The sequence below is a fragment of the Sebastes umbrosus genome, chromosome 16, assembly GCF_015220745.1.
Source record: "Sebastes umbrosus isolate fSebUmb1 chromosome 16, fSebUmb1.pri, whole genome shotgun sequence".
Taxonomy (NCBI): domain Eukaryota; kingdom Metazoa; phylum Chordata; class Actinopteri; order Perciformes; family Sebastidae; genus Sebastes; species Sebastes umbrosus.
Genome location: NC_051284.1, coordinates 7,570,018 through 7,595,013, shown reverse-complemented (window position 1 = coordinate 7,595,013; position 24,996 = coordinate 7,570,018). Strand labels below are relative to the sequence as shown.

The window sequence follows — 24,996 nt, the reverse complement described above, 5'->3', positions numbered from 1 at the left end:
CCATCAAATTACATTTAAAATCCCACTATTTATGGCATATATGTAAACTTATACAGACACACACAAACCAAACAATCCAGCAAAGGCACTGTAGGAGTTGCTGGAGTCTTCGGGTAAAGATAACAATCAAAGTGACTCGCATGCAAACACTAAAACACAATAAAACCTCCACTTTTCTGTATTGTTCGCAGCAGCCCTCCTCGATGCAAAGGATGCAAAGGGCTTTAGTGGAACAAACAATCAGCTGCACAGTTGCAGTGCTGGATTAATACAGAAACACAAAGCGTCATGTATCTATTGAACATGTTAGTTTGCTGATGATCATATTTTGATGGACGGAGCTTTGGTGTGCATCAGTGCAGCAGAATAGCAGCAAGCTAAGAGGGGGTTGTAATGATAAGCTAGCTCGCTAACGTTAGCTTCAATGTGCACATCTCGACAGGAAGCTAGCTCACAATAAACTACATGTCTCATTTATGTAGCTCTTATCAGCTATACACACTTCCCGTCTGAGTGTTGATATATACATATGTCATAGGTTTAGTTTATCTTACCTTTAAGCGTTTGAGTCTAAATTCCTCCGAGTCCGCCATGTTTTAATTATGCTGCAGACACCGCGCTAACAAACATCCAGCCTCACCTCCTCTCACGCGCTGTGTGTGTGGAAGCGGTTACCGTTGCTAACGTTACTAACAGAGAGGATGGAGACACAAGGTAACCTCGTCTGCTAACACCGTGCAGGGTAGAGGGGAGCAACTGTAAGCACAAGACAACCACCTTTTGGAGACACTTTTTGAAGAGAAGAGACCGTTTTACATATAAAATCGGTCAAAAGGAGCAGTGTGAAGGATTTAGTGGCATCTGGTGGAGACGTTGCAAACTGCAATCAACTGAATACCCCCCCCCCTCCAGTAAAACCTACGGTGGCCTTGAGGTTCAGTAGGAAACTAGTGATGGGAATTCCGGCTCTTTTTAGTGAGCCAGATCGTTTGGCTCAGCTCACCAAGAAGAGCCGGCTCTTTCGGCTCCCAAACGGCTCTTCGTTTTTACCACTTTTGCCTTTTTATAATTCAGCCAAATTTAGCACTGTTTTGATTTTTGATTAGTATGTGTGCACATATATATCACTTAAAGGCACTGTTTGTAACTTTCAGAAATGCTTGTTAACAGCGACACCTGTGGCCGTTAAGTCAACGAAAGTCAGTGTCGGGCACGCGCTTGTGCTCGCTCGAAATAGACATGAACAAGCATCGCTCAAAACAGTGAGGCGACACACGTCAGCTAAAACCACAATATCACTCTATATTTCACCTGCTTGGCAGTAATGTTAGCTGACCAGACGAAGGTCTCTCCATGAACATGACTTAGATCTGATCCTAGTGTTGGCTTGTCCTGCTTCAGCCTCCCGACCGCCGGGAACAGGGGAGACACCGGCACCCTGTCAGAGACGTTAACGTTTCTCGCTGCGGAGCACCGTTACTTCACAAGACACGGGAAACCTCTGTTGGTCTGGAGGAGCTGCAGCAGATATTTCTGCACAAACGTCCACTGTACATTTACTAGATATTCTCAGAGCTAAACTAACTCTCCGACAGTGTTTAGTGTGTGCACATGCACGTCTAGAGTGGAGCGCGAGAACGCGCACGGTGTGTGAGTGAAGGCAGGCAGGCAGGCAGGCGTGCAAGCTTGCAGGCAGAGGAGCAGAGTACAGCAGAGACTCCGGCCCTGGAGACCAAAGCTACGGTCTCCCCCACCTCCTCCGATCGCGCCAACACTGTTTAACAGACCAGGTTCACTAGAAATAACTTTGCGGTTTTGGTGCTTCCTTGTAGTTTGTTTTGCAGTCTGAGTCTGAACAGTGTAGCCACAAGCGAGCGCAGATATGCAAGCGCATGGGAAACCAACCCGGGTGATTTATACATGTAAAAAGTTACAAACAGTCCCTTTGAGTAAAGAAAAAAAAAGACGGCTCTCGAACGGAGCCGTATCTTATCGTTCACTTAAAAGAGCCGGCTCTTTGAACCGGCTCGTTCACGACCGACACATCACTTCTCGGAAAGCATTGTCCCTCATCAGCGAATTCCATTCGCGAAAGTCCACACCATCACCAATGTTTATCCTTCATTCCTGCCGTCTTCTGTCCCGTATTCTTCTTGTTTCTTCATGTTTTAGCTTCTTTGATGGCGAGGGTTCACGCTCACTTGCCTTTTCTTCTTCTAAACAATAAGTATGATCCTCCATTTGTCAACATTTGGGTTATCAAACTTCTCACAAAGTTTAGTAAGCAGCACAAGCAACCACTTATTATTCCTTTTCTTCTACGGCTTCCAACCGGTCAAAAGGCGAAAGCGTTATTCAGAGTCCGTTGCGGGCTACCGTAGAAACATGGCGGTGCAACATGGCGGGCTCTCAGCAGCCTTTTATCTTTAGATATGAAGGCTCACTCTAAACTATCGAAAACACAACAACGAGTCATAGTTTCAGCTGATTAAAGTTACACACTTGTGAAAACATAATAACTAACAGAATATTAAATGTGTGCCAGTAGATGCCCATAACTCCTACACACACTGGTTCTTTAAATATGTGACGAAGAAGAAGAGGCTATTCGGTGGAGAAGATAATAACGTTACCGTATGTTTGGGTGGCTTTTCTCCATCTGTTTCTCCTGACATTGTAGGTAGTTCTCAGTGATGGTGTTTGGCTCCAGTTAACATGATAATTGTGTGCGTGGTCTGCTGTTGTAAATGCGTAATGACATTTACTCTTCTAGTCCTCACATGCAGAGCTCATACCTAACCCCCGCTTCTTCTAAAGTCATCTCCAGACAAAATGCACCGCGCTATATTCAGGTCAATACGGTAATTGCAGCTTTCAATGACCAGTGAACGCTGCTGATGATAAATGACAGCCTGAGTAGAGTTATTTTTATTTTAAGTCTCCAAACTTTATTTTATATTTTATATTTCTTATGGATTTTTATCCTTTTACCGTCACAGATCCTTTTATCGTTTATTAAACTGTTCCTTCTGCTGTTCTTGTTCAGTCTGTTTATTTATTAGTTAGTCTAATTTACATCAGTAATCGTTTTGGGTCCTGTTTTATATATATATATATATATATATATATATATATTGTTGTTGTTGTTGTTGTTGTGTGTCACTAGGTTTTATCTATGTTTTTTTATGTACAAGCTGCTCCAAACCAATTGCCCCTAGAGGGATTAATAAAGTTGTTTGAATTGAATTGAATTGAATTGAATTGAATTATGGTTGCATTTACTCAGCTTTACGCACATATAAAGCAAATAAAAATCCATATCCTCCATATTCTTTTCCCACAACCTGACAAACTGGTTTCAATTAATATCATAGTACAAAACTAAACAATATAATAGTGTCTTTCAAAGTAAAACATGATCAGGTCTCTCTGCAAATGTGTTTGATTGCCAAATGAAACACCAACGTCTTTGGCCAGTTAAAGGGGTATATTCACAGGATCTCTAATTATGTCAAGTTATGTAAAACACATGTCTGCAAAATGTCTCAGCCATTGTATGCCAAAACATAGACCTAATTATTTTTATTTGAGGGTATGTGTAACCTGAATATTCAGATAATTAAGAATTGTAATGGGTTACTTCCATTTTTAGATATTATTTTATTGGAAGTGATTAGAAAAGGCCTGCAGTTACATGAATTCATTCATTCATTGACAGATCAGACAGCTACCACCTTGACAAATTGCATAAAGCACAACTAAGGATAAGACTGGACCACAAGGAGAAAAGACACTGCCCTGTATTATACATTATTTTATTTACTGATTTTCACATGTCTTTATTGTAGAAATCCCCAATTATAATTTGTGACAATATGACAAAAAAGAGAACATTAGGCCTCATGCTTGACTAAGAATTGAAGACAAACTTTGTACACGGACCATTCTTACTAGGCTGATACACTCACCATTGTATCAGGACATACAGTACTCTAAAATTAATTTATACAAAATAAATAAAATAAATAATACAAATAAATAATATTAATAAGAAAAAAAGACCATATACATGATATGAATAATAACTTAACGGAGAAGGTGGTCAATAAATCACATTTCTCCCCAAAAATATCCGTCAGCAAATTAAGTAAATGAACACATTTCTTTGTTTATAATTTAAATAGACTAATAGTACATGAAATGTCATGTCTCTCTTTCTTTGATTACTGTGTAAATTCTGACTAAACATTTCATGTATAATTTAATTATTAATATTGTTAGTCTGTCTGTATGTGCATATATGTATATATGTTTATATGTAAAATTCAATAAAAAATATTGTTTAAAAAAACAGACTAGTAGTACTTTCTAAATTCAAACCTGAATAGTTCAAATTATAGGAACTATTGTACATTATTGATTAATGTAATGGTGAGAACCATCTCATTAGCTCCTATCCAGCAGAGGGCGAGCTAAACAAATGCATGGCTGTACCGTAAACATGAGGGTATCTGCGCAAACTAAAGCGTACTGCTGGCATGAGAAGAGTGAGCTCGGTGGTAAAAAAAATGGCAAGAAAGTGGACATATCTACATATACTGAGGTCCTATCTAAAACTTTAACAACTAGGCATTGATAATGATCTTTTTTTTACATAAAGTGTTGTCGCATGTATTGTATCCACTGCGGTATCTAACGTTCCTGTCTAGAAAGTAACCGCCAAGCTGCGAAAACTCTCGCGAGACTCACTGGCCGACGACGAGGTCAATGCATAAACCTCAACATCTCGCGAGAGTTTTGCAGCTTGTGGGTTACCTTCTGGACACGACCGTGTCTAACGGATGTCCTTGTATAGAAATACACAAATCACAGCCTGTCTTTCAATGGAAGCCCGCTCTATATAACTGTATTTCTATGTGCACCGACTTGAACCTGGTCAACGGGCATCATAACGTTTTCAGGAAGCAGTTGATAGAAGCCGTTAAGTCGACATTTGTTGTTGTTGTTGTTGTCTCTTGAGCTGTGTATCCTGAGAGTCTGGTCAGCCGACCAGCGGAGTGTTTTCTCGGTGTAGGTTTTGACGTCTCTTCCATCGGCGGATGAATGGCAATGACGGCCATGAGAGCGGTGGCGGTGGCAGCGGGCGGCCCGGCGTCTTTGTCCCGGTTCAGAGGAGCGCTGGTGGCCGCGGTGCTGGGAGACTGTGTCGGAGGAGAGTTTGAAGGAGCGGAGGAGGTTCCCATGGAGAGCGTGCTGCAGCATCTCAGCAGCCTGGACGACGACACCAAGGGGAATGGTCAGTGTAAAGGATGTACCAGATATGTAACACCATATGACATGGTGGCACTGGTTAGCAGAGGGAGAGATACATCAAACTACTGTGCTATTGATCCATGCCCACCTGTCCTGCAGATGAGTGTCTGAAATCAATCAATCAATGTGACTGCTCTGCTAGCCTAGCCATCAATACTCAGACACCTGAGATTAAACTGGGTCAATACACCGCTATATAGGGGAGTTAGCAACACTTTGAAATCATGCATTCATTCTGAATGACACATTTATTCTACCATACATACAGCAAAACATCAAAATAATAGGAAATGGCCATCAGTAATGGGCACCCAGACTTTTTTATTTATTAGTTTTTTTGACAGGGACAATACATAGGCACTGTTACACTTAATAAAAGCGCAGCTGATGCAAGGTATATAGGACTTCTAGCCATAGCTAATTTGCAGACCTTGTCCTTGGTTAGGCTTTTAAGAAAAAGAAAATAAATTTAAAAAAAATACAGAATAGCACATCTTACATAAAATCACATACCTGGCGCACTTTACACTATACATCCTATATACCATTTTATAGACTGCACATATGTACATATTACATTTATTTATTGCACATACTACATTTATTTATTGACAGACTGCACACACTATGTTCATCCATTCACTCTGTATTTTTTATATCTCTATTATTGTTTTTTTTTATCATTTTTGTATACCTTTACCTCTCCTGTGTTTCACTCTGTTTGCTGATGTTGCTGCTTTGACACCTGAATTTCCCTCCGGGGATTAATAAAGGTTCATCTTATCTTATCTTTATCTTATAATACAATATTGTACATTACAATCACATGACATCCACAAACTCAAAGTATTCTATTTCACCTGTTTAGCCCTAGGGTGCTGGAAAGTGTGTTTCGATTAGACAGACATACCCAAAATAAATCAAAACTAGCTCCACAACTACCAGGTTTATATGCATGATCTTGGACTCCACTACCAGCACTGCTCCCAGTAGACCACTTACACACCAAAAAAACTGACAATAACCTGATATTATCAGGTGGAATTTCATTCATTCATTCATTTCATTCTCACTGTGCAATATCATTTTCCACTTGTGCATTTTTGTTATAGTCTGTTTATTGTCAATACTGTATATACTGCTCCTATTTTTATACATCCTTCTATTTAAATGGTTCATATTTTGTTACACTTTGTTTAGCTCTTTTTTACTGTGTTAGCTGATGCATCTTGTTTTTTTGCACTATCCCCTTTGCTGCTGTACACTGCAAATTTCCCCACTGCGGGACTAATAAAGGAATATCTTATCTTATCTTAATTAAAGTGCAACCGATTCAAGGTATATAGGACTTCTAGCCATAGCTAATTTGCAGACCATGTCCCTGGTTAGGCTTTTTAAGAAAAATAATAAATAAAAAAAAAAATACAGAATAGCACATCTTACATAAAATTACATAATACAACATCGTACATTACAATCACATGACATCCACAAACTCAAAGTATTCTATTTAACCTATTTAGCCCTTGGGTGCTGGAAAGTGTGGTTCGTCTAGACAGACATACCCAAAATAAATCAAGAATACCTCCAAAACTACCGGGTCTATATGCATGATCTTGTTCTCTATGGATAGGTAAGACCTCAGGGAATTCATACTTCATGCAGTGTTTATATGTGTGTGTGCGTGTGTGTCTGTTAGGTATCCTTGAATACAGTGATGACACGGCAATGGCACGGTGTGTGGTCCAGTCTCTACTCACCCGTGCTGGCTTTGATGAGCAGGACATGGCTCGCAGGTACACAAATGCACACTGCTGACACTAATAGCTAATAGTTTACATGTATTACGGTGTATATATTGTTCCACTGGCTATTGAAATCAATTGAGGTGTAGCACATACACACACACACACACACAAATTGAAGCACTGGTGTCTCACCCCTTTAGGTTTGCTAAGGAGTACAGTGCGTCCCCGGGTCGTGGTTATGGTTCTGGGGTGATCCAGGTGTTGAAGAAGCTGTCCTCTCCTCAGCTCAGTGATGTCTACCAGCCGGCAAGGGACCAGTTTAATGGTCGAGGCTCCTTTGGGAACGGGGGAGCCATGAGGGCGGCCCCCTTCGCACTGGCTTTCCCTGGTCCAGCTGATGTTAAAAGGGTGAGCAGTGGGCATCCTTAGGACAAAAAAAACACATCCTTGGTGACATGCATGTTGAAGCTATGCACATTTTATGAACTGCCATGTCTAAACTTCAGTAATTTAGTAGCGTGTTTGTGCTAGTTTCGTATAAAGTTTCAGAAAAACAGAAAAACTGTCCTAGAGTTCTAACTTGCCATTTGACACACATCTCAAGTAAAGTACTGAGTCTAAATGAAAAACTTTGGTCAAAGTGAGAAACATTTAGTAAGTTCAGTAACAGTTTTCATGAATTCAAAACAATATATCTAACACTTGCACAAAAATACTTTAGCCAAGTTGAAACTGATAGTAACTAGGGCTGTCAAAGTTAACGCGATAACTCGTTAACGCAAATGCGTTTTTAATGCCACTATTACTTAATTAACGCAACTTGCAATTTTTAGGTTGTAGCGGGGTCAGTTTTAAAGCTAGAGTGAAGAAACTGGTATCATATGAAACTACAAAACCTAGCCTTGCTTGTCGCAAAGGACACTACATTTTGGCCAGGAAAAACTGGCATGGCCATTTTCAAAGGGGTCCCTTGACCTCTGACCTCAAGATATGTGAATGAAAATGGGGTTCTATGGGTACCCACGAGTCTCCACTTCACAGACGTGTGATTAATCACGATTAAGTATTTGAATCGATTGACAGCCCTAATAGTAACCTTTAAGTCCAAGTCAAGTCTAAGATCACTAGGACCCACATCATGTAAAGCCCGCTGACTTGTTGGTGCAGACTTGGTTTGATTTCCTTCCTTTTTTCTCTCCAGTTCGCCCGTCTGGGTGCCATGCTGACCCACTCCTGCTCTCTGGGTTATAACGGGGCAGTGCTGCAGGCGTTAGCTGTTCACCTCTCCCTGCAGGGGGCACTAGACATGCCCCAGCAGTTCATCAGCAGGCTAATCACAGAGATGGAGGAAGTGGAGGGCGACGAGGCGACGCGCAATGATGCCAGAATGTGAGTACCACATGGATAAAGCCTCCAATGTTCATTGGCAGGAAACAGAAAAATGCATTCAGGCTGTACTGGGAGTGCTGTTTTTCTTAAATGTCAATCTTCCTTTAACATGGTGTTTCTATCCAGCCTAAAAGAAGCAGAGAAGCCATTCTGTGAGCGCCTGCACAGAGTTAGAGACCTGATGGACAGGAGCAAGGTCAGCATAGAGGAGGTCATTTCTGAGCTGGGTCAGTATCTGCTTATCTTTGATTTTATCTTCACTTTTCATTGAGGTTTCTTACGTCATCCATCCATCCTTTTCTATGCCTCCATTGACTATTCCTTACACCCATATTTTTATATGTACAGTATTCTGTTTTTATTGTTATTATCTAGTAGGGGTGTAAGAAAATATCAATACACCTGAGTATCGCAATATTATGTTCTGTGATACTGTATTGATCCTCAAAATCACTATTGATTTTTTAATTAATAGTTTACATGCAAAGGTTTGTGGCAGACAGTGGTTCATTTTGTGTTTAAACCCCCAACCGCTAGATAGCAGTGTTGTAAGTTATCTTCAGACATTTGACTCTAACATAATAACGTAAACTAAGACAGGAAGTAGTGTAAGGGCGCACAGCTGTTTAAAAACACAATATATTTCCTTGCTTACAGTAGCGCAATATAATGAATCCTGTATCATGATGAGTATCGTTTCGCCAGATTCCTGCCAATACACAGCCCTACTATTTAGGGCTGCAACCAATGACGATTTTTATTGATTAATCCGCTATTTATTTTCTCAATTAACCTTTTGTCTGAAAATAATGGTTAATGCCTGTAACAGTTTCCCAAAGCCCAAGTTGACTTATTCAGATTGCTTGTTTTGTCCAAGCAACAGTCCCAAACCACAAGATATTCAGTCTACTATCACAAAAGATGATTTGAAAAGCCAGAACCGGTGAGTTAGTTCTTAGAAGTCACTTAAAACGATAATTGGATTGTTAAAGGAGTTGCTGATTATCTGTTAGTCAAATAATTGATAAACCGACTGAATGTTAAACCTCCATCCTATTATTATGATAGCACATAACAGTATGGTTACGTCCGAAATTCCATACGAACATGCTATTTAGTACGCTAAAACAGTATGTGAGATATTTTAGCATGTCCGAAACCTTATTATCAAATCAATAGCATGCAAATTGCATAAATAGAAATAGAAATATTACAGTATGCAACCCTGGACACTACAGCTGCATGAATATTCCACAATGCAATGCGGTACTGACGACAATGTTCATAACAGACGTTGACGAACAGGTCTGTAACATCAATAATGCTTTAATTTAAGTGTAAGTATAAGATTGCACTTTGCTAGGCGTAATATATATTTTAAAAATTAGTTCAGACTTTGGTTCTCACAAATCATCGTTTTGGTCACGAGGTTGGCACGGGTTACCATGGTTACACGTCTCCAACCGACAACGAGACTCTCAGGAAGTGACGACGTAAATTACTGCTCAGTGCGTCCGAAAAGATACATACTACTGAACGATAGTACACATATTGGGGGATGTAGAGCATAGTATGTGATTTCGGACGCAGCCTAAAACAATTCCATTTCCCCCGTAGGGATCTTGAAAACTGCCACTTTTTAGTGGAGAAATGATTTAGTTATTTACCTCTTGCTGCTCTTGTTGAATAAAAGATTACATTTTATTTAGGTTTTATTTGGACCGAGGAAATGGATTGTTTCAGTCAGGGGTGATGGAACGGTCTTCTGTGTTGCAGCCCCACTGAATCCAGCTATATTCATTTAACATTGTTACCTTGTGAGCAGCTCATATACTAAACTGCCAGATTCTACACCAGTTTGTCTCCCTGACTTGTTATCACTGAAGGAACTGGCCTTCTACCTCCGAGAGGTCAAGGCCCAGTTACGTGCTGGTTAATCTTGTGTGACAAAGAGATTTTCCAAACAGACGGGTTAAAGCATAATAATACAATTTATTCCGAACAATCAATGTTGCATAAGTAAAATAAAAGAGTTTACAGATATCTGGATCCAACCTACGTGTCCCTGACAACATACAGTGCATGGGTCAGTTCGCGAAGTCTGAACCCCGAGCTATCCCTGATCCAGCCTATTCATGGTTTACACAATATTAATATTCATGAGCTTATGGCACGTGATGTTTCTGCTGCAAGTCTTCTTCGTTATCTCCTTCTGACTCCTTCCTCTTCTTGACCTTGCAAAAGAAAAACACCACCTGCCTTTCCTTCCTCACAATCCCTCTATTCATAACAAATCCAACAGTTAGGTTCACTTTTGTACATAATAAATCCAACATCACCCAACATTTCCCATCTTTCCTTCCAGGTAACGGCATTGCGGCGCTCCACTCGGTCCCCACCGCCATCTTCTGCGTCCTCCACTGCCTGCAGCCCCGTGAATGCCTTCCAGAAAACTATGGCGGCCTGGAGAGGACAATCGCGTACAGCCTGGCTCTGGGAGGGGACACAGACACCATAGCCTGCATGGCAGGGGCCATCGCCGGGGCCCACTATGGCATCGAGGCTATTCCTCAGTCGTGGATAAAGTGCTGCGAGGGGGCAGAGGACGCGGACATGAACGCAGAGCGACTTCACATGCTGTACCACCGGTCGTCACAGGGAGGCGGGAGTGGGACAGGAGAGCAGAGCTGTGAAGGAGCATCTAAAAGCCAGTCAAACGCTTCTAACGGCACAGAGAAGAAAACTGGAGTTTGACAATAAGGACTCTTGAACACACACACACACACACAAATTACACACTTACACTTAATAAATACCTTTTTGTTTTCGGACTGTGTTGGTTTAAAGGGAGCTTGTGATTAAGGGCAACATTAGTTTACTTGTCATAACAGCTCATTATTTTGAGACCCTACCCCTCCCAGCGTGCAAAAAAAAAAAAAAAAAAGAAGCTAAATTGTGAATCTGAACAAACAAGAAACACGTGTCACCAGACAGACTAGATTGACTGTCCTACAGAAATTTGGTCTGTATGCATGCACGCACACACACACACGCACACACACACCTCTCTCCTTTCCCTGCTCTTTCCTGTTTTGTGTTGAACAATCTTTTGTCATGTGAAAGTTGCACTATGAATTGGCCATGTCTTGTTTTACCCTTTTGGTGGATAACATTATTTAATAAACTTTTTTTTAAATTCACATAATCTGTACGAGTATTTATTTTAAATTTAAAGGGATAGTTTGGGTGTTTTGAAGTGGTGTTGTATGAGGTGCTTATCCATAGTCAGTGTATAACCTACAGTAGATGGCGGTCGGCAACGCCCCCAGATTGGAGAAAGAGACAGGAGTACCAACATGGGTGCAAAGCAATGTACTGCTGTGGACGAGGACAGCAGCAAAACCTATTTCAGCCACCTAAAAAATCAATATCAGTTGAAGTTTACGTTGTATTTAGAATATTCTCACCACTTTATGTCAGACAGCCCTCTCCGATGGGGAACTGGACTGAATGAGAAAACATCCTACATATAGCTACTACTTTTACTTGAATCCCTTTTTCCTGCTGGCCCCGTCCACAGCAGTACATTGTTTTGCTCCTGTGTTGGTACTCCTGTCTGTTATTCCAAACTGGGGGCGTGCTGGGTGCCATCTACTGTAGGTAATACACTGACTATGGATAATTACCTCATACACCCAACGTCAAAACACCCAAACTATCCCTTTAAGACTCAAAAAGCTAATTTATTTCAGGAAGGTCAGCTCTATCGAGATGTCTTATTACTAATCATTTTAGCTCAGCACAACACCTGACTTGCGGACTGCAAGAGACTGCTAGTATTAGAAAAGCAAGAAGTCTACAGATATATTCACAGCGGTGCGCTGAGCTTAATTAACGCTAATGTCAACACGCTAACATGCTGATGTTCAGCAGGCATATTGTTCACCTTCTTAGTTTTGTGTGTTAGCATGCTAACATTTGCTTATTAGCACTAAACACAAAGAACAGCTGAGGTTGATGGGAATGTCACAGGCATTTGGTCAGGAACCAAAATATTGGCTAAATTAAAATGTTTACCCAATGATGCCATTAGAGGAAAAGTTAAAGGTGCTAACGGTGCTAACAGCGCTAACAGTTAAAACCACAGCAACAGTGCTGACAGAGACGCTGTGGTTAGGGACGGCTATAACCGCAGTATAAGAGCAGTGCAGAGCGGCGGCTATGAGCTAGCCAGTGTGGCACGCTCACATGCACTATAAGCATGTGTCAACAACGCGAGGAGAAGCTCTGATTACAACACACAAGAGGGAAAGAAACTTCATTCTCTGCTCAGGTAGACATTACTCCTCTATCTTTACGTAGACAATAGTAGTTTGCTGCTATATTTATGCTCTGGATATCGTATAGAAAACCTTCAATTGTCCAATAGTTGTTGTGAGACAGGCCTTGTTTTCTTTTCATATACTGTTTTCCAAAGCACAGTTGTTGATGCATTTTAATTTTATTAAAACCATAAGTCACATACAGTTCTTTAAAACAGTAACTATTTAATGACAAAGGATGCTGCAGTTCGATTCTTTCGTTGTTTTTGTTTCATACACCATGGAGCTGCCATGTTGTGACTAATCTTGTTACTATAGCATTTAGTTTGTGGTGCTTTTTCTCACTCTGGTATCAGTGTGTTTGGAGAACAGCACAAGCTTTTTCCTGTATTTCTATCATGTGCAGGACCCTGTCAATGAGAACTATTCTTGCTCCCTAAAAAAATAATATATCATATCAAGAAAACACATTCAAGTGGAAAATTGTTATTCAAACTCTGTTTCTTTCTTGTAGCAAAATTTGTTTAAAATACATATTTATGTATCTTTGATCTGGAAAATTTTGCAAATTAATTATTTAATTAATTATTAAAATATTTTGTCTTTTGGTAATAGATTGACATTTTTAATATAGACTTACTTCTGAATAATATTTCTTTTCTCATGCTCTCTGAATTGTGAAAACCTGTGCAAAAAGCAGACAATACATATCAGATTGCTAAAATTCTAAGTCAAATGTACAATGCAATTTATTAAAGGTGCAATGTGTAATGGGTCCATACAATCTAAATTTACAGTCATCAGTTATGAAAAAACAAAAAAAAAACAATTACTAACTAGCAGCAGGGCAAAAATATGCAAAATTCCAATAAATTGCTGAAACCATAGACTATATATAAAGATGGATGACATGACAGCTCTCCAAAAGTGAAGCCAGAACATCTCAATCACCCCCTAGTGGCTGGCTGCATTACTGCTCTGGCTCCAAATGACGTCAAAATCTCAAGATAGCAGCTCCCGTATCCGGGATATTTTGGCATCACTACTGTATAGTGGGAGGAAGTGGAGACGCGTCGTCTATCTTTATATACAGTCTATGGCTGAAACATGTGGCATCGGCCTATGGTTTACATCAGCCATCTGTGTGTTTGTGCCACTAACTGGGGGCTGTACGGTCCGTGTACGCTTTGATAGTCCACTCAATGGACCAAATCCAAAGTGGCAGAAATGAGAAAACAACCTGCACCTTCACTGTGAGAGCCTGCGGCAGCTCTTGAAGACAGACCCCCAGCCAGCGGCTGCAGCAACTCGAATTCCGCCAGCACATACCCCAGCACTGGGAATCACAGTGGGCTGGTGGAGCGCTGGGTCTAACCTGAGTAAGGGCAGCAACAGAAAGTTTGCCGATCCAGCAGGGAGTCGGGGTAGTCCTCCGGGGCTGGGGTTTGCACTGGCCAAACTTGAGCTGCCACAGCCGCCAACTAGGGATCCGTCTACCCCCGGCAAGGCAGCTCCCCGGTGGCGGGGAGGTCGAAACGAAAAACACAAGTCGTTTTCTTGTTTCTGCCACTTTGGATTTAATCCAATAAACAAAATATCAAAATGTGCACGGACCTTGTACCATCATCGTGATTACAAGCCCTCGGCCTTGGGGCAACTCTACTTCTTCGTCCTCTCATGTTGGACTGAGGGCAGACTGGACGCTACAACGACTCACCATCGCCTCTCGAGGTACAATTGGTATTACAAGACAGGATGGGCCGAGGCTAGCTGGTTAGCATGCTCATTTCAGTAGATATCTCTGCAACACAATACATAAATGTCTTTGATCAGACAAAAGTCACACAGCAGTTGAACATGGTGAACGAGACGGGGTGCTGACATCGCCACAGACCCCTCGCACTGAGGACAGTCTGCCCCGGTTGACAGTCCTGCCGGGAATCCCGTCCCTCCCCGCAGGGAGAGAGGGCGCACTGCGCAGCGAGAAGTACACGGCCCAGGGCAGCGGCGAGGTGCAGGCGAGGGGTGCTGTAAAACTCAAGGTCGGGCCTTTCCAAGCAGACCTCTGTTGCGTCGCACCGGACGATGTGCCCGGCGAGTGCCAGCCCACCAGTTAAAAAGTTAAAAAATATTTTCAGTCCATTATGAAACTGAAGCGTGCTGGATGTCAGATCACTTTGATTCCATTTGAATTAGGCAACACGATGGTTGATTATGATTAGATAAAGATCCACCGCACACTCTATTTCACTGGTTGCAAAATGTGGATGAATATATTATTCAGTGTTTTTTATCGATCATCAACCTCATGTTTACGCACGTATTGTTGAAAAGAAAATTGACTTGAAGCGTAAATAGATGCTTCAGTTCAGGTTTCGGTTACATGAGACACAGCTGAGACAGAGCCGTGCAGATGGCTGCTGACCAGATTAAAATGAGAGCGAATCTGTAGAGTAAAAAACACTTCTGTCACCTTCCAGTCTTGACATTCAATGCACGGTGTGGACGGGAATGATTGAAATGTCTTTTTTTACCGTGTTGCAATATAGGGGCATTTGCGGTAAGAAACAGTGATTCGCGACCTTAAAAAGAAAGTGGGACAGGGCCGTAAAGTAGGGGGGCCAATGGCCCTTTGCCCCCCTACTTCCAGCACTCATGTCTTTGACATGATGTCAATCTCTTCACATTATGTTGATAATGTTAATTAATTTAATTTTTTTGAAGGTTTTAAACTAACATTTGGCCAAATCTTACACATTGCACCTTTAATGAGAAACGGGAGGTAATACTAAGTTGCTATTAAATGTAAATTGCAATGTTTCATGAGTGCAATTGCAAAAACAACAAGAAAAACAACAAAAAAAAAACTTTTCTTCTGCCCAAATCACAGGTTTTTCTCTGCTGGAGCGACCTCTAACAACAGCTGCAGGAATACTGTTAACTTGGTCAACAGCCCCGGGCAGAGCTTGTAATGGATGAGGGGTATGTAGAATAAAGCTCCACTGAGGATAAATAAAGTCACATAGAGGTATTCAATCTGAGGATCGTCTATGATGGGTGCCAGCACAAGGAATACTGCCACAATGATGACCAGTATGGGGAGTATGATGGGAACCTGTAGAGAGAAGAGGGGGACAGGCACAAGGTGATTCTGATTCCGTGTTCTAACAAAAAGACAAGTGTTTGTTTATGACGATGGCGTTTTGAGAGTGTATGTGTGTGACACTGACCTTGTATGGCCTCGGGAGCTCCGGCTTCTTGATCTTTAGATAGAGTAGTCCAGACAGGGTGATGCCATAGAAAATCCAGGCAGTGAAACTGACAACAGCAATGAAGAGGAATGTCAGACAAATACAAACAGGTTGTACATTATTTATACAAGTAATAAAGAAGTAATGTCGAAATTAAATACGTGCAAAGAAGACCCAGCTTTCACCTGAAGAAGTTGACAATGCTCTGGAAGTCTCCAGGGATCAGCACCAGAAGAGAGACAATAGTGGTGAAGATCAGGGCTGGAGATGGGGTCAGTCTGTGGACGTGAGCCATGGCCAGAATATCTGGCTACAAAGCAAACACAAGTCTGGGTGAAACTCTGTGAACTTATGCTGAACAATCTACCATACATTCACAAGTAGAGACTCTCACCAGGTGTCCTTCCCTGGCAGCAACAAAGGACACACGGCCACCACTGAAGAACGTCCCATTCAGTGAACCAAAAGCGGACAATGCTGCAGCCACAGACATGATCCAGCCCCAGCTTCCTAGCATCTTATTCCTGTGGAAAAAGGTTGAAGTTCTCACAAAAGTGGCAACAGCATCCTTTCCTATTTTCAAAAGCCATCTAGGACATGTAGAGTATGTTATGGGGCTTGAATACATTATTCAAAAGATTATTAGTGATTTAGAAACTCTCAGATTCACTGACATTTAAATCTGCAGCAGGCAGAATGTTTTTGGCATCATTTGGCAAAACTTCCATAATAACCATTCAGCATAATGTAATTCAAGTGTTCTGAGAGACTTCTGCACCTCCTCATGGCTCTGTTTTCAGGCTTTAAAAAATCTAGCCCGGGCCGGGAGACTTTGGCCAATCACAAGTCATTTCAGAGAGAGAGAGCATTCCTATTGGCTGTTCATTCAACGGAAGCAGCTGTCAATCACTCGCAAACTCCGATCAAACGGTCAAACTAGGCAGCGCTGATCAAATATTGAATAATATTCTATGACTGTACTGCCTATTTCTTGACTCAAATGTTTTCAGAAACATCTTGTAGTAAACTGTTTAGCTGTAAAATGATATGTACTATATACTGAACTGATCTCAACATGGCTGGCGGGTCCCACACTTTCAAATTTTTTCTCTCTTTAAGTTCTTGTTTAAGGTCAGCCACTTGTTTTGTGGCATCTAAAAGCTGGTTTTGCAAAGTGGTTATCATGGAATTCTTGTCTTTGAATTCCTGCTCAACTTTACATCTGAGCTGTTTGGCTTGCTGCAGCTTTCGTCTTAATGTCTCTCCGGTCGTGCACACTAATTGTCCTTTGTGCTGTGTGGCAGCCTGCAGGTCATTAAAAGGCTTTTGCAGGTTTTTATTCCCTGCATTGAGGCTTATGTCTTTCCTCTAGTTCTGAGGTTCTTATGGCTGGTTCTGGGCCTCTGCTTCTAGTCGCCCAGTGCGTTGTCTGGCTTGGAACAGCTCCTGGTGTAGGTGGACATTCTGTTCAGCCGATGTCTCATTCCTCTGCTCTAGCCGAGCTATCTGAGGTGGTGTGCCAGGGTGTTTGCCATAAGTTCAGCTGTGTGGCTGTTCATCTCATCTGGCCCCTGGATCTTGAGGGTGTTGGTCAGGATCTCCCACTGGGTGGATGTGTCATGGAAGTATTAAGAGAACAATACAGCATTGGAGGCGGGGCCCCGTTCATTCCTATGAAAATTGCTCAGTGGCGCATGATGCCAAAATGGCTCGACTTCCGAGTGGAAAAGTACCGGGATCTTCCGGTGATCTTCTTGGTCACATGGCTCGGTCACAGGGTCACAGCCGTCACAAAGTCGCTATGGCTTGCTAACTCCGCCTCCCAGCCCTCGCTCCAGCCCGGTCTGGGTCTAATGAACGGAGGAAGGGAAATAACTCTGGATTCGGCTACTAGTGCAATTTACAACTTTTAGTACCTAATGATTTAAATAAGGGCTATTCAAGTGTTCGTACTGGGAAGTTGATTCACCTCCTCAAAAAAAAATATCCGTTGAGTTACAGACGTCTCTTTCCAAATGTACGGAATGGAAGTTGTAGTACCGCCGTTTGGCCACAACGAAAATTGGCTTCCTGGGATGTGATACTATTGGGAGACATGTTGGCTGTAACAGATTACCACACAGACTAATGGAGAGTGCCTGGTTTGAATTACAAGAGCTACAGACGTAGGCAAAATTGTTGGTACCCTTCCGTTAAAGAAAGAAAAACCCACAATGGTCACTGAAATAACTTGAAACTGACAAAAGTAATAATAAATAAAAAATCAATGAAAATTAACTAATGAAAATCAGCTATTGTTTTTGAATTGTGGTTCAACAGAATCATTTAAAAAAACAAACTAATGAAACTGGCCTAGACAAAAATGATGGTACCCCTAGAAAAGATGTAAAATAATGTGACCATAGGGACATGTTAAACTAAGGTGTGTCCTGTAAATAGCATCACAGGTGTCTTCAAACTTTTAATCAGTCAGTCTGCCTATTTAAAGGGTCAAAAGAAGTCACTGTGCTGTTTGGTATCATGGTGTGTACCACACTGAACATGGACCACAGAAAGCTAAGGAGAGAGTTGTCTCGGGAGGTTAGAAGGACAATTATAGACAAGCATGTTAAAGGTAAAGGCTATAAGACCATCTCCAAGCAGCTTGATGTTCCTGTGACTACAGTTGCACATATTATTCAGAAGTTTAAGGTCCATGGGACTGTAGCCTACCTCCCTGGACGTGGCCGCAAGAGGAAAATTGATGACAAATCGAAGAGACGGATAATACGAATAGTAACCAAAGAGCCCAGAACAACTTCCAAAGAGATTAGAGGTGAACTCCAAGGTCAAGGTACATCAGTGTCAGATCGCACCATCCGTCGCTGTTTGAGCCAAAGTAGACTTAATGGAAGACGACCGAGGAGGACACCAAATCATAAAAAAGCGAGACTGGAATTTGCCAAAATGCATATTGACAAGCCACAAAGCTTCTGGGAGAATGTCTTTTGGACAGATGAGACAAAACTGGAGCTTTTTGGCAGGTCACATCAGCTCTATGTTCACAGACGCAAAAATGAAGCATACAAAGAAAAGAACACTGTACCTAATGTGAAACATGGAGGAGGCTAGGTTATGTTATGGGGCTGCTTTGCTGCATCTGGCACAGGGTGTCTTGAATCTGTGCAGGGTACAATGAAATCTGAACACAATCAAGGCATTCTGGAGCGAAATGTACTGCCCAGTGTCAGAAAGCTTGGTCTCAGTTGCAGGTCATGGGTCCTCAAACAGGATAATGACCCAAAACACAGCTAAAAACACCCAAGAATGGCTAAGAACAAAACATTGGACTATTCTGAAGTGGCCTTCTATGAGCCCTGATCTAAATCCTATTGAACATATGTGGAAGGAGCCAAAACATGCATTCGGAGAAGGCACCCTTCAAACCTGAGACAGCTGGAGCAGTTTGCTCACGAGGAGTGGGCCAAAATACCTGTCGACAGGTGCAGAAGTGTCATTGAGAGTTACAGAAATCGCTTGATTGAAGTGATTGCTTCGAAAGGTTGTACAACTAAATATTAAGTTAAGGGTACCATCATTTTTGTCCAGGCCAGTTTCATTAGTTTGTTTTTTAAAATGATTCTGTTGAACCACAATTCAAAAGCAATGTCTGATTTTCATTAGTTAATTTTCAGTGAATTTTTCTTTCTTTAACGGAAGGGTACCAACAATTTTGCCTACGTGTGTATACTCTTGGAAAAGGCTACAGGTCTACCAGGACTGACAACACACAGTATGTAAAGGTACAAAGTTGTTTGTGTTAGTTAACAATTAATGCACCGGACTGGTTGTTAACATGTGCTGGGGGAAATTGCTAACTCTAATTTTACTGCCAAGAGCTGTGCCGAGCCTTCACAGAATGTTGCCGCAGGATCTCAGTGACCTGACCTCAATGTCCCTGAGCTAAGAGGAATGGGGGTCAGCCAAGAGAGATAAGGAATGAGATAAGAGACAGAGAGGGAAGGAAAGACAGAGACTGCAAAAGAAACTAGTTATTAATTGACTGGCAATCATACAGTGACTCAAAGTGTCATTCAAATGTTAACAGTTAAAGTCAAATGTCAAAGTGTTGAGCTATTGATCACTGTTGATTTTCCCGCTGTTTCAGTCAGGGTTGTTTACATGGCAAGTGGAATAGTCTGGAAAAGTCTAACTAAGGCAAACACATATGGTTAAATACACACACATACTAATACACTATATTAATTGCCCTTGGGCTGAGAGGCGGAAGTTTGGATCTTGCAATGATGAGGAAGTCGGCCGGTCAGGATTCCAGGGGCCATGTAGGAGATAAAAGATCTTCCTATCTCGATTGTAGCTGTTATCAGAATGTTGTAAATCCATGATGTCTTGTTGGCTAGCATTCCTGGGGGTTGAAGGAAGAGCTGGTCTTGTATCTTGAAGGTTGTACTGTACTGCATTCGAAATATGCAAGGACATTTCCCACATAGCATAACACACCCGAATCTCCGACCGAACTGACTGTGGTCATGTTGCATTGTGGGTAATGTAGGCGCCAAGTTTTGACAAGAAACAAGAACGCGTGGAATAAAAAATACAATATCTCTGGTTCAACTGAATTGATTTCGATAGAAAAAAAGACACTGTGCTTCTGATAATGCCATAGGAGTGCAATGCTAAAATGGATGGAGTGCTCCTTTAATGCTCCTTTAAAAATTAGCAATTTTAACAGCAGAAACAGCAAGTCAAAATCTCAGTCTGGACATGTCTATCAGAATCTGTGACATCAATATCAGGTGCGGTCTTACCCCCAGGTTACTGCTACTGCGCTGGAGGACATGAGCTCTCTCGGCGTCATTACCGTCAGGTAGCTCACATTCACCAGCAGATATAAGCCAGTCACCAGAGAAATGCCGATCACAATCGCCCTGGGAAGATTCACCTGGTAATAAAAAAGACAACATCATTTTTATGTCCTGGTCAATGTGTACAAGCTTGCATGATGGATTGTTGTTATATTGACACTGGAATAATGGATTGAGACAGGAGTTAGACTCCAAAGCAGTGGTTGAATGTAACTAAGTACATTTACTTAAGTACTGTACTTAAAGGGATAGTTTGAGTCTTTTAAAGTTGGGTTGTATGAGGTTCTTATCCATAGTGAGTATATTACGTATTGTAGATGGCAGTCGGCACTCCCCCAGTTTAGAGAAACAGACAGGAGTACCAGCATATGAGCAAAGCCATGTACTGCTGTGGACGGAGCAGCAGCAAAACATATTTTAGCCACCTAAAAGAAAGGCCCACCTAAAAAATTCAATATCAATTTAATTGCACGCTATATTTAGAATATTTTCACCACTTTACGTTGTCATCAGACAGCTCTTTCCAATGGAGAACTGAAGTGGTTGTATCTATCTATGCTCTCGCCAAAGACACCAGACTCCAGTGAAAAAAAATTTAATTTTACCTCACAGAACACAAGAGTAGCTAGTCTACCGCTTGGCTCAATCGGTTAGTTTGTTTGTGCTCTTGTGTGACTTGTTTGTGCTCTTGTGGGCTCTTGGGTGAATACAAAAGTCAAACAATGACCGCCAAATTTGTAAATGAACTACTCCTACAGGGTTCATGGTACTGGCCTATGACCCTCTACAATCATTGTTTGTATTAAATTATCCAGTCATAAAAAATACAGCCCAAACCTACAGAAATTAAGTGAATTCAAAATAAATTAACTTAACTTCTAGGAAAGTCTGTAATGACCATATCCATCTGTGTGACCTGCTTTTTCTCCCTAAGGATATTCTTTGATCTTTCAACAGCCGCTTGTTACTTTATTTCTACATTTTATATTCACTGCTCACGTGACATCGGTATGACAACAACACTGGCAGACACACACCGCTCTCACAGTTAGATAAGATCACAATTGCAGCCAACAATCACACCGCGAGTGTCCTCTACCTAGACTTTGGACAGATTGCTAACAGCATAATTGTATTTTTAGGATCTATGAATGGTAAACAGAGAAAGACTTACTTCTGGATGTTTCAGTTCTTCAGTTAGATAATTCAAAGTGTTCCAACCCTCAAAGGACCACAAGCCCTGATAGAAAGCAATGCCAATGGAGCTGACATCCACATTGGTTCCCTCAAAGGAGTTATCAAAGTTCTCAGTGTGTCCCTGGAAAAGCATCACAACACCTCCCAATATGATCACGGCCAGCGCCATCAATTTGACTACCATGGAAACCACCTGGATGCCGGTGGCCAAGCGGACGCTCAGGCAGTTAACTATGGTCAGCACCATGATAGCTCCTGCAGCCACCAGCTTCACCATCAGTTGTGGAGGGGAGCAGCCACTGTAAAAGGGGGCCACGACATATTCAGCAAAACTCAGAGCAATTCCTGTGGCACTGGCAGACCTCATGACAACGATGAAGCTGAGGACAAACATAAAGGCCACCACTTTTCCGGCTGTCCGCAGAATGTAGACATACTCTGCTCCAGACTCTGGTATGACTGTGCCCAGTTCAGCATAGCAGAGCCCCGCCAACATGGATATCAACCCACAGCAGGTCCATACAACAAAGCTGGCCGTGGGGCTGCCGATAGCAGACAGCACAAACTGAGGGGATATGAAAATCCCAGATCCTATCATGGTCCCAGCAATGAATGACACACCTCCTATAATCCCCACTTCTCTCTTCAGATTGAGTCTCTGCGTTTCACTCTCCATTGTCTGAGAGCTGCTGCTTCCCACAAAGGCATTCGCAGTGGACACTGGACATGCACAGAACTGGCAGTAGATGAACAGTGTATGCTATTGAGCCATGTCCTCAAAGGACCCTTCAACCGAAACCAAGGTGTGGCGTTGCACAAGAGTTGCATTCGCTTAACAGACATACACAACAGACAGACAGAAATAAAGTATTAACAAGGCAAGAACAAATTGAAAATATGTTTTAGCTGATTTCATTTCTCACAGTCCTATTATTTAGAATGGTATCTTAATTGACCTGAAATATTCACCAACTGCATTTTTTAAATAGGAATGTCAGGAATGCCATCTAAATGTGAGGGGTCTGTGCTTGGGCCCCCAATTTACGGAGGAAAAAATAAATATATACACACAGCAATTGTACTAAATTACCACATTATAGTACTGTAAATTCTCCGCTGATTTGATCTGATCTGCTGTTTATGACACCAGGAGATCCAGGAGGTTACTCAAAATAGCAAAAATGCCGCCCCCTTCAGTTTGTTGATATGTGTTGTCCTATTTTACAAGCTGTGGAGGCCTGTGACATCATCCGCCTATTTGGCGCCATCGGCTGCCATACCTGGTATTTATTTGCTATGGCTTCTAACTGCTCCTGATGGTGGTTTTTAAGTAATGCTGAAAACTTGAGACTGGATCACTATCTCTGGGATTTTTTGGGAGTAACCTTACTCATAAATTTGGGACACATGTATGAAAAGTGCTATTCAAACTACCTCAGCTGGCTCCCTTCAATGGGAAGTAACATTGGTTCTAATTCAAGTTCCTTCTAGATGCAAAGGTCCTCCCGCTACCACTAGAGTGAGCCAAACCCCTTTGTGAAGAAAAGTTATTCTGGTCTCTTGTATCTGTCTATCTGTGATTCTTTTGGTCACAACCCAAAGTTTGTGACCTTAGGTGGATATTGGAATGTAAACTGCACTCCACTAAAACTATTCAGTTATAACACCTGCATCACTGCCAATTCTCCAACAATTTGCCTGTAGATCTCTATCTTAACCTCACTTGTGAGCAAGATATTTGCACTCCTTTGTTCGGGCAGCAACTCGCTCGCAACCTGCCCTTTTCTAGCAGAATACCATGGCCTCCTACTTTGAGGTGCTGATTCTCTTTCTATGCATTTCACACTGCCTGCAAACATCCTGGCATGCACTTGAATTTATGGCTGGTTGACCCAAGGAAAACTACATCATCTGCAAAAAAAGAGATGCAATCCTGAGATCACTCGGCTGTGCCAAGAGATTCTATCCATGAAAATAACAAACAAAACCAATGATAAGGCACAACCATGGCTTAGTTCAGCATCCACAGAGAATGCATTAGCTTCTTGCCAATAATATGGAAACAGCTCTCACTCCAGTTATACAAGTACTAGAGAGAATGATTCATAGAGAGCTTTCAATCTAGCCCCTCGCCTAGGACTATTTTGCCTATAGGGAGGCACTCCCAGGGGCTATTGTCCACAGCAACATGGCTCCCAGGATCACAGGGTCCCACGAATTAGGGAGCAATTTTCAGAGGAAACATACAGTAAACTAATAATCAAACTAATCAAAAATAATATGCAATTTGATGAACTGGAAGTCCCTGCAGAAACGGATGAGATACTGTAGTTCTGTGGGCCTGAGAGAGCAGGTCCCACCCAGCAGAGAGCTCCCTGAGGCACTTCTGAGAATCAGATGATTTGTGGCCAAACAGTGACTGATTAAAAGGCAGTGTTAATCTTTTTTAATGCACAAATTTGTGTTACGTGAGATTAACAAGAATTCATCAAGCTCGTAAATGACTGTATACAGTTTGCTTTGCAATATTCTTAGGGCTTTACAATATACTTATTCTGGTATCTTACTGCAATAGCTTCTGTCATTTAAACTGACCCACTCTGTAGATTAATTGCTAATTGAACAAGTATATTATCTCTCCACTTTTGATTTGTCACACATGATCACACAATTATTTATCTTTTTTTATAGTAAACCCCAAGTAATCCATCTAACTATAAAGCAAGGAAGGGTATGTCTTTTCGCATATTTCGAGAACTGTTCATCCGATCAAATTCACACTTGGCGGGTGCATTGCTGGGGACCCAAGGGAGTGCTTTGTCGAATTTGGTGCAATTGGGTCACGCAACACGTTCAATATTAATAAACCTTCAACAAACAAGCAACAGCGCTCTATGCAGCAGCAGGGGCG

General features: G+C 41.7%; 3 protein-coding genes and 1 long non-coding RNA gene across 7 annotated transcripts in view; 2 read left to right on the top strand and 2 right to left on the bottom strand.

Annotated features, from left to right (window-relative positions):
* si:ch211-266o15.1 (zinc finger MYM-type protein 4) overlaps nucleotides 1-2,836 on the bottom strand; it is a 34,406-nt gene extending 31,570 nt beyond the window's left edge. The window contains exon 1 of one of the 3 annotated variants that reach the window (XM_037746341.1): nucleotides 2,634-2,836. In XM_037746341.1, the coding sequence (XP_037602269.1) occupies nucleotides 2,634-2,675 (42 nt within the window). In that variant the 5' untranslated portion in view covers nucleotides 2,676-2,836. Of the gene's footprint in view, nucleotides 1-554; nucleotides 1,000-2,633 lie in introns of those variants that run through there. The other 2 variants (XM_037746343.1, XM_037746342.1) reach the window with 2 other exon arrangements.
* LOC119474358 lies at nucleotides 930-17,992 on the top strand. Its single transcript, XR_005203565.1, has 3 exons — nucleotides 930-939; nucleotides 2,912-2,916; nucleotides 17,891-17,992. It is a non-coding gene; the product is annotated as an uncharacterized LOC119474358 (long non-coding RNA).
* Nucleotides 3,135-11,413, top strand: adprs (ADP-ribosylserine hydrolase). Of its 2 annotated transcripts, XM_037746348.1 has the most exons (7): nucleotides 3,135-3,152; nucleotides 4,994-5,296; nucleotides 7,013-7,109; nucleotides 7,262-7,469; nucleotides 8,263-8,450; nucleotides 8,577-8,677; nucleotides 10,816-11,413. In XM_037746348.1, the coding sequence occupies exons 2-7, from the start codon at nucleotides 5,104-5,106 to the stop codon at nucleotides 11,202-11,204; spliced, it is 1,176 nt and encodes a 391-aa protein (XP_037602276.1). In that variant the 5' UTR covers nucleotides 3,135-3,152; nucleotides 4,994-5,103; the 3' UTR covers nucleotides 11,205-11,413. The 2 variants fall into 2 exon arrangements, with proteins under 2 accessions (XP_037602276.1, XP_037602275.1); XM_037746347.1 differs by lacking the exon at nucleotides 3,135-3,152 and having other exon boundaries at nucleotides 4,903-5,296.
* LOC119474356 (b(0,+)-type amino acid transporter 1-like) lies at nucleotides 13,914-23,104 on the bottom strand. The gene is made up of 6 exons (XM_037746351.1): nucleotides 22,063-23,104; nucleotides 20,832-20,965; nucleotides 16,418-16,547; nucleotides 16,209-16,333; nucleotides 16,003-16,090; nucleotides 13,914-15,887 (listed from the first exon to the last, which is right to left on the bottom strand). The coding sequence occupies exons 1-6, from the start codon at nucleotides 22,759-22,761 to the stop codon at nucleotides 15,657-15,659; spliced, it is 1,407 nt and encodes a 468-aa protein (XP_037602279.1). The 5' UTR covers nucleotides 22,762-23,104; the 3' UTR covers nucleotides 13,914-15,656.
* Between the last annotated feature and the right edge of the window lie 1,892 nt (nucleotides 23,105-24,996).

Bases quoted from the DNA above. Each gene is read 5' to 3' on its own strand.
- adprs (XM_037746348.1), top strand. From the start codon at position 5,104: ATGGCAATGACGGCCATGAGAGCGGTGGCGGTGGCAGCGGGCGGCCCG. The intron at 7,110-7,261 runs GTACACAAATGC...TCACCCCTTTAG, and splicing joins GAGCAGGACATGGCTCGCAG to GTTTGCTAAGGAGTACAGTG. The intron at 8,678-10,815 runs GTCAGTATCTGC...CTTTCCTTCCAG, and splicing joins GGAGGTCATTTCTGAGCTGG to GTAACGGCATTGCGGCGCTC.
- LOC119474356 (XM_037746351.1), bottom strand. From the start codon at position 22,761: ATGGAGAGTGAAACGCAGAGACTCAATCTGAAGAGAGAAGTGGGGATT. The intron at 16,548-20,831 runs GTAAGACCGCAC...CTTTTTCCACAG, and splicing joins GCAGTAGCAGTAACCTGGGG to GAATAAGATGCTAGGAAGCT. The intron at 16,334-16,417 runs GTGAGAGTCTCT...TTTGCTTTGTAG, and splicing joins CTGCCAGGGAAGGACACCTG to CCAGATATTCTGGCCATGGC.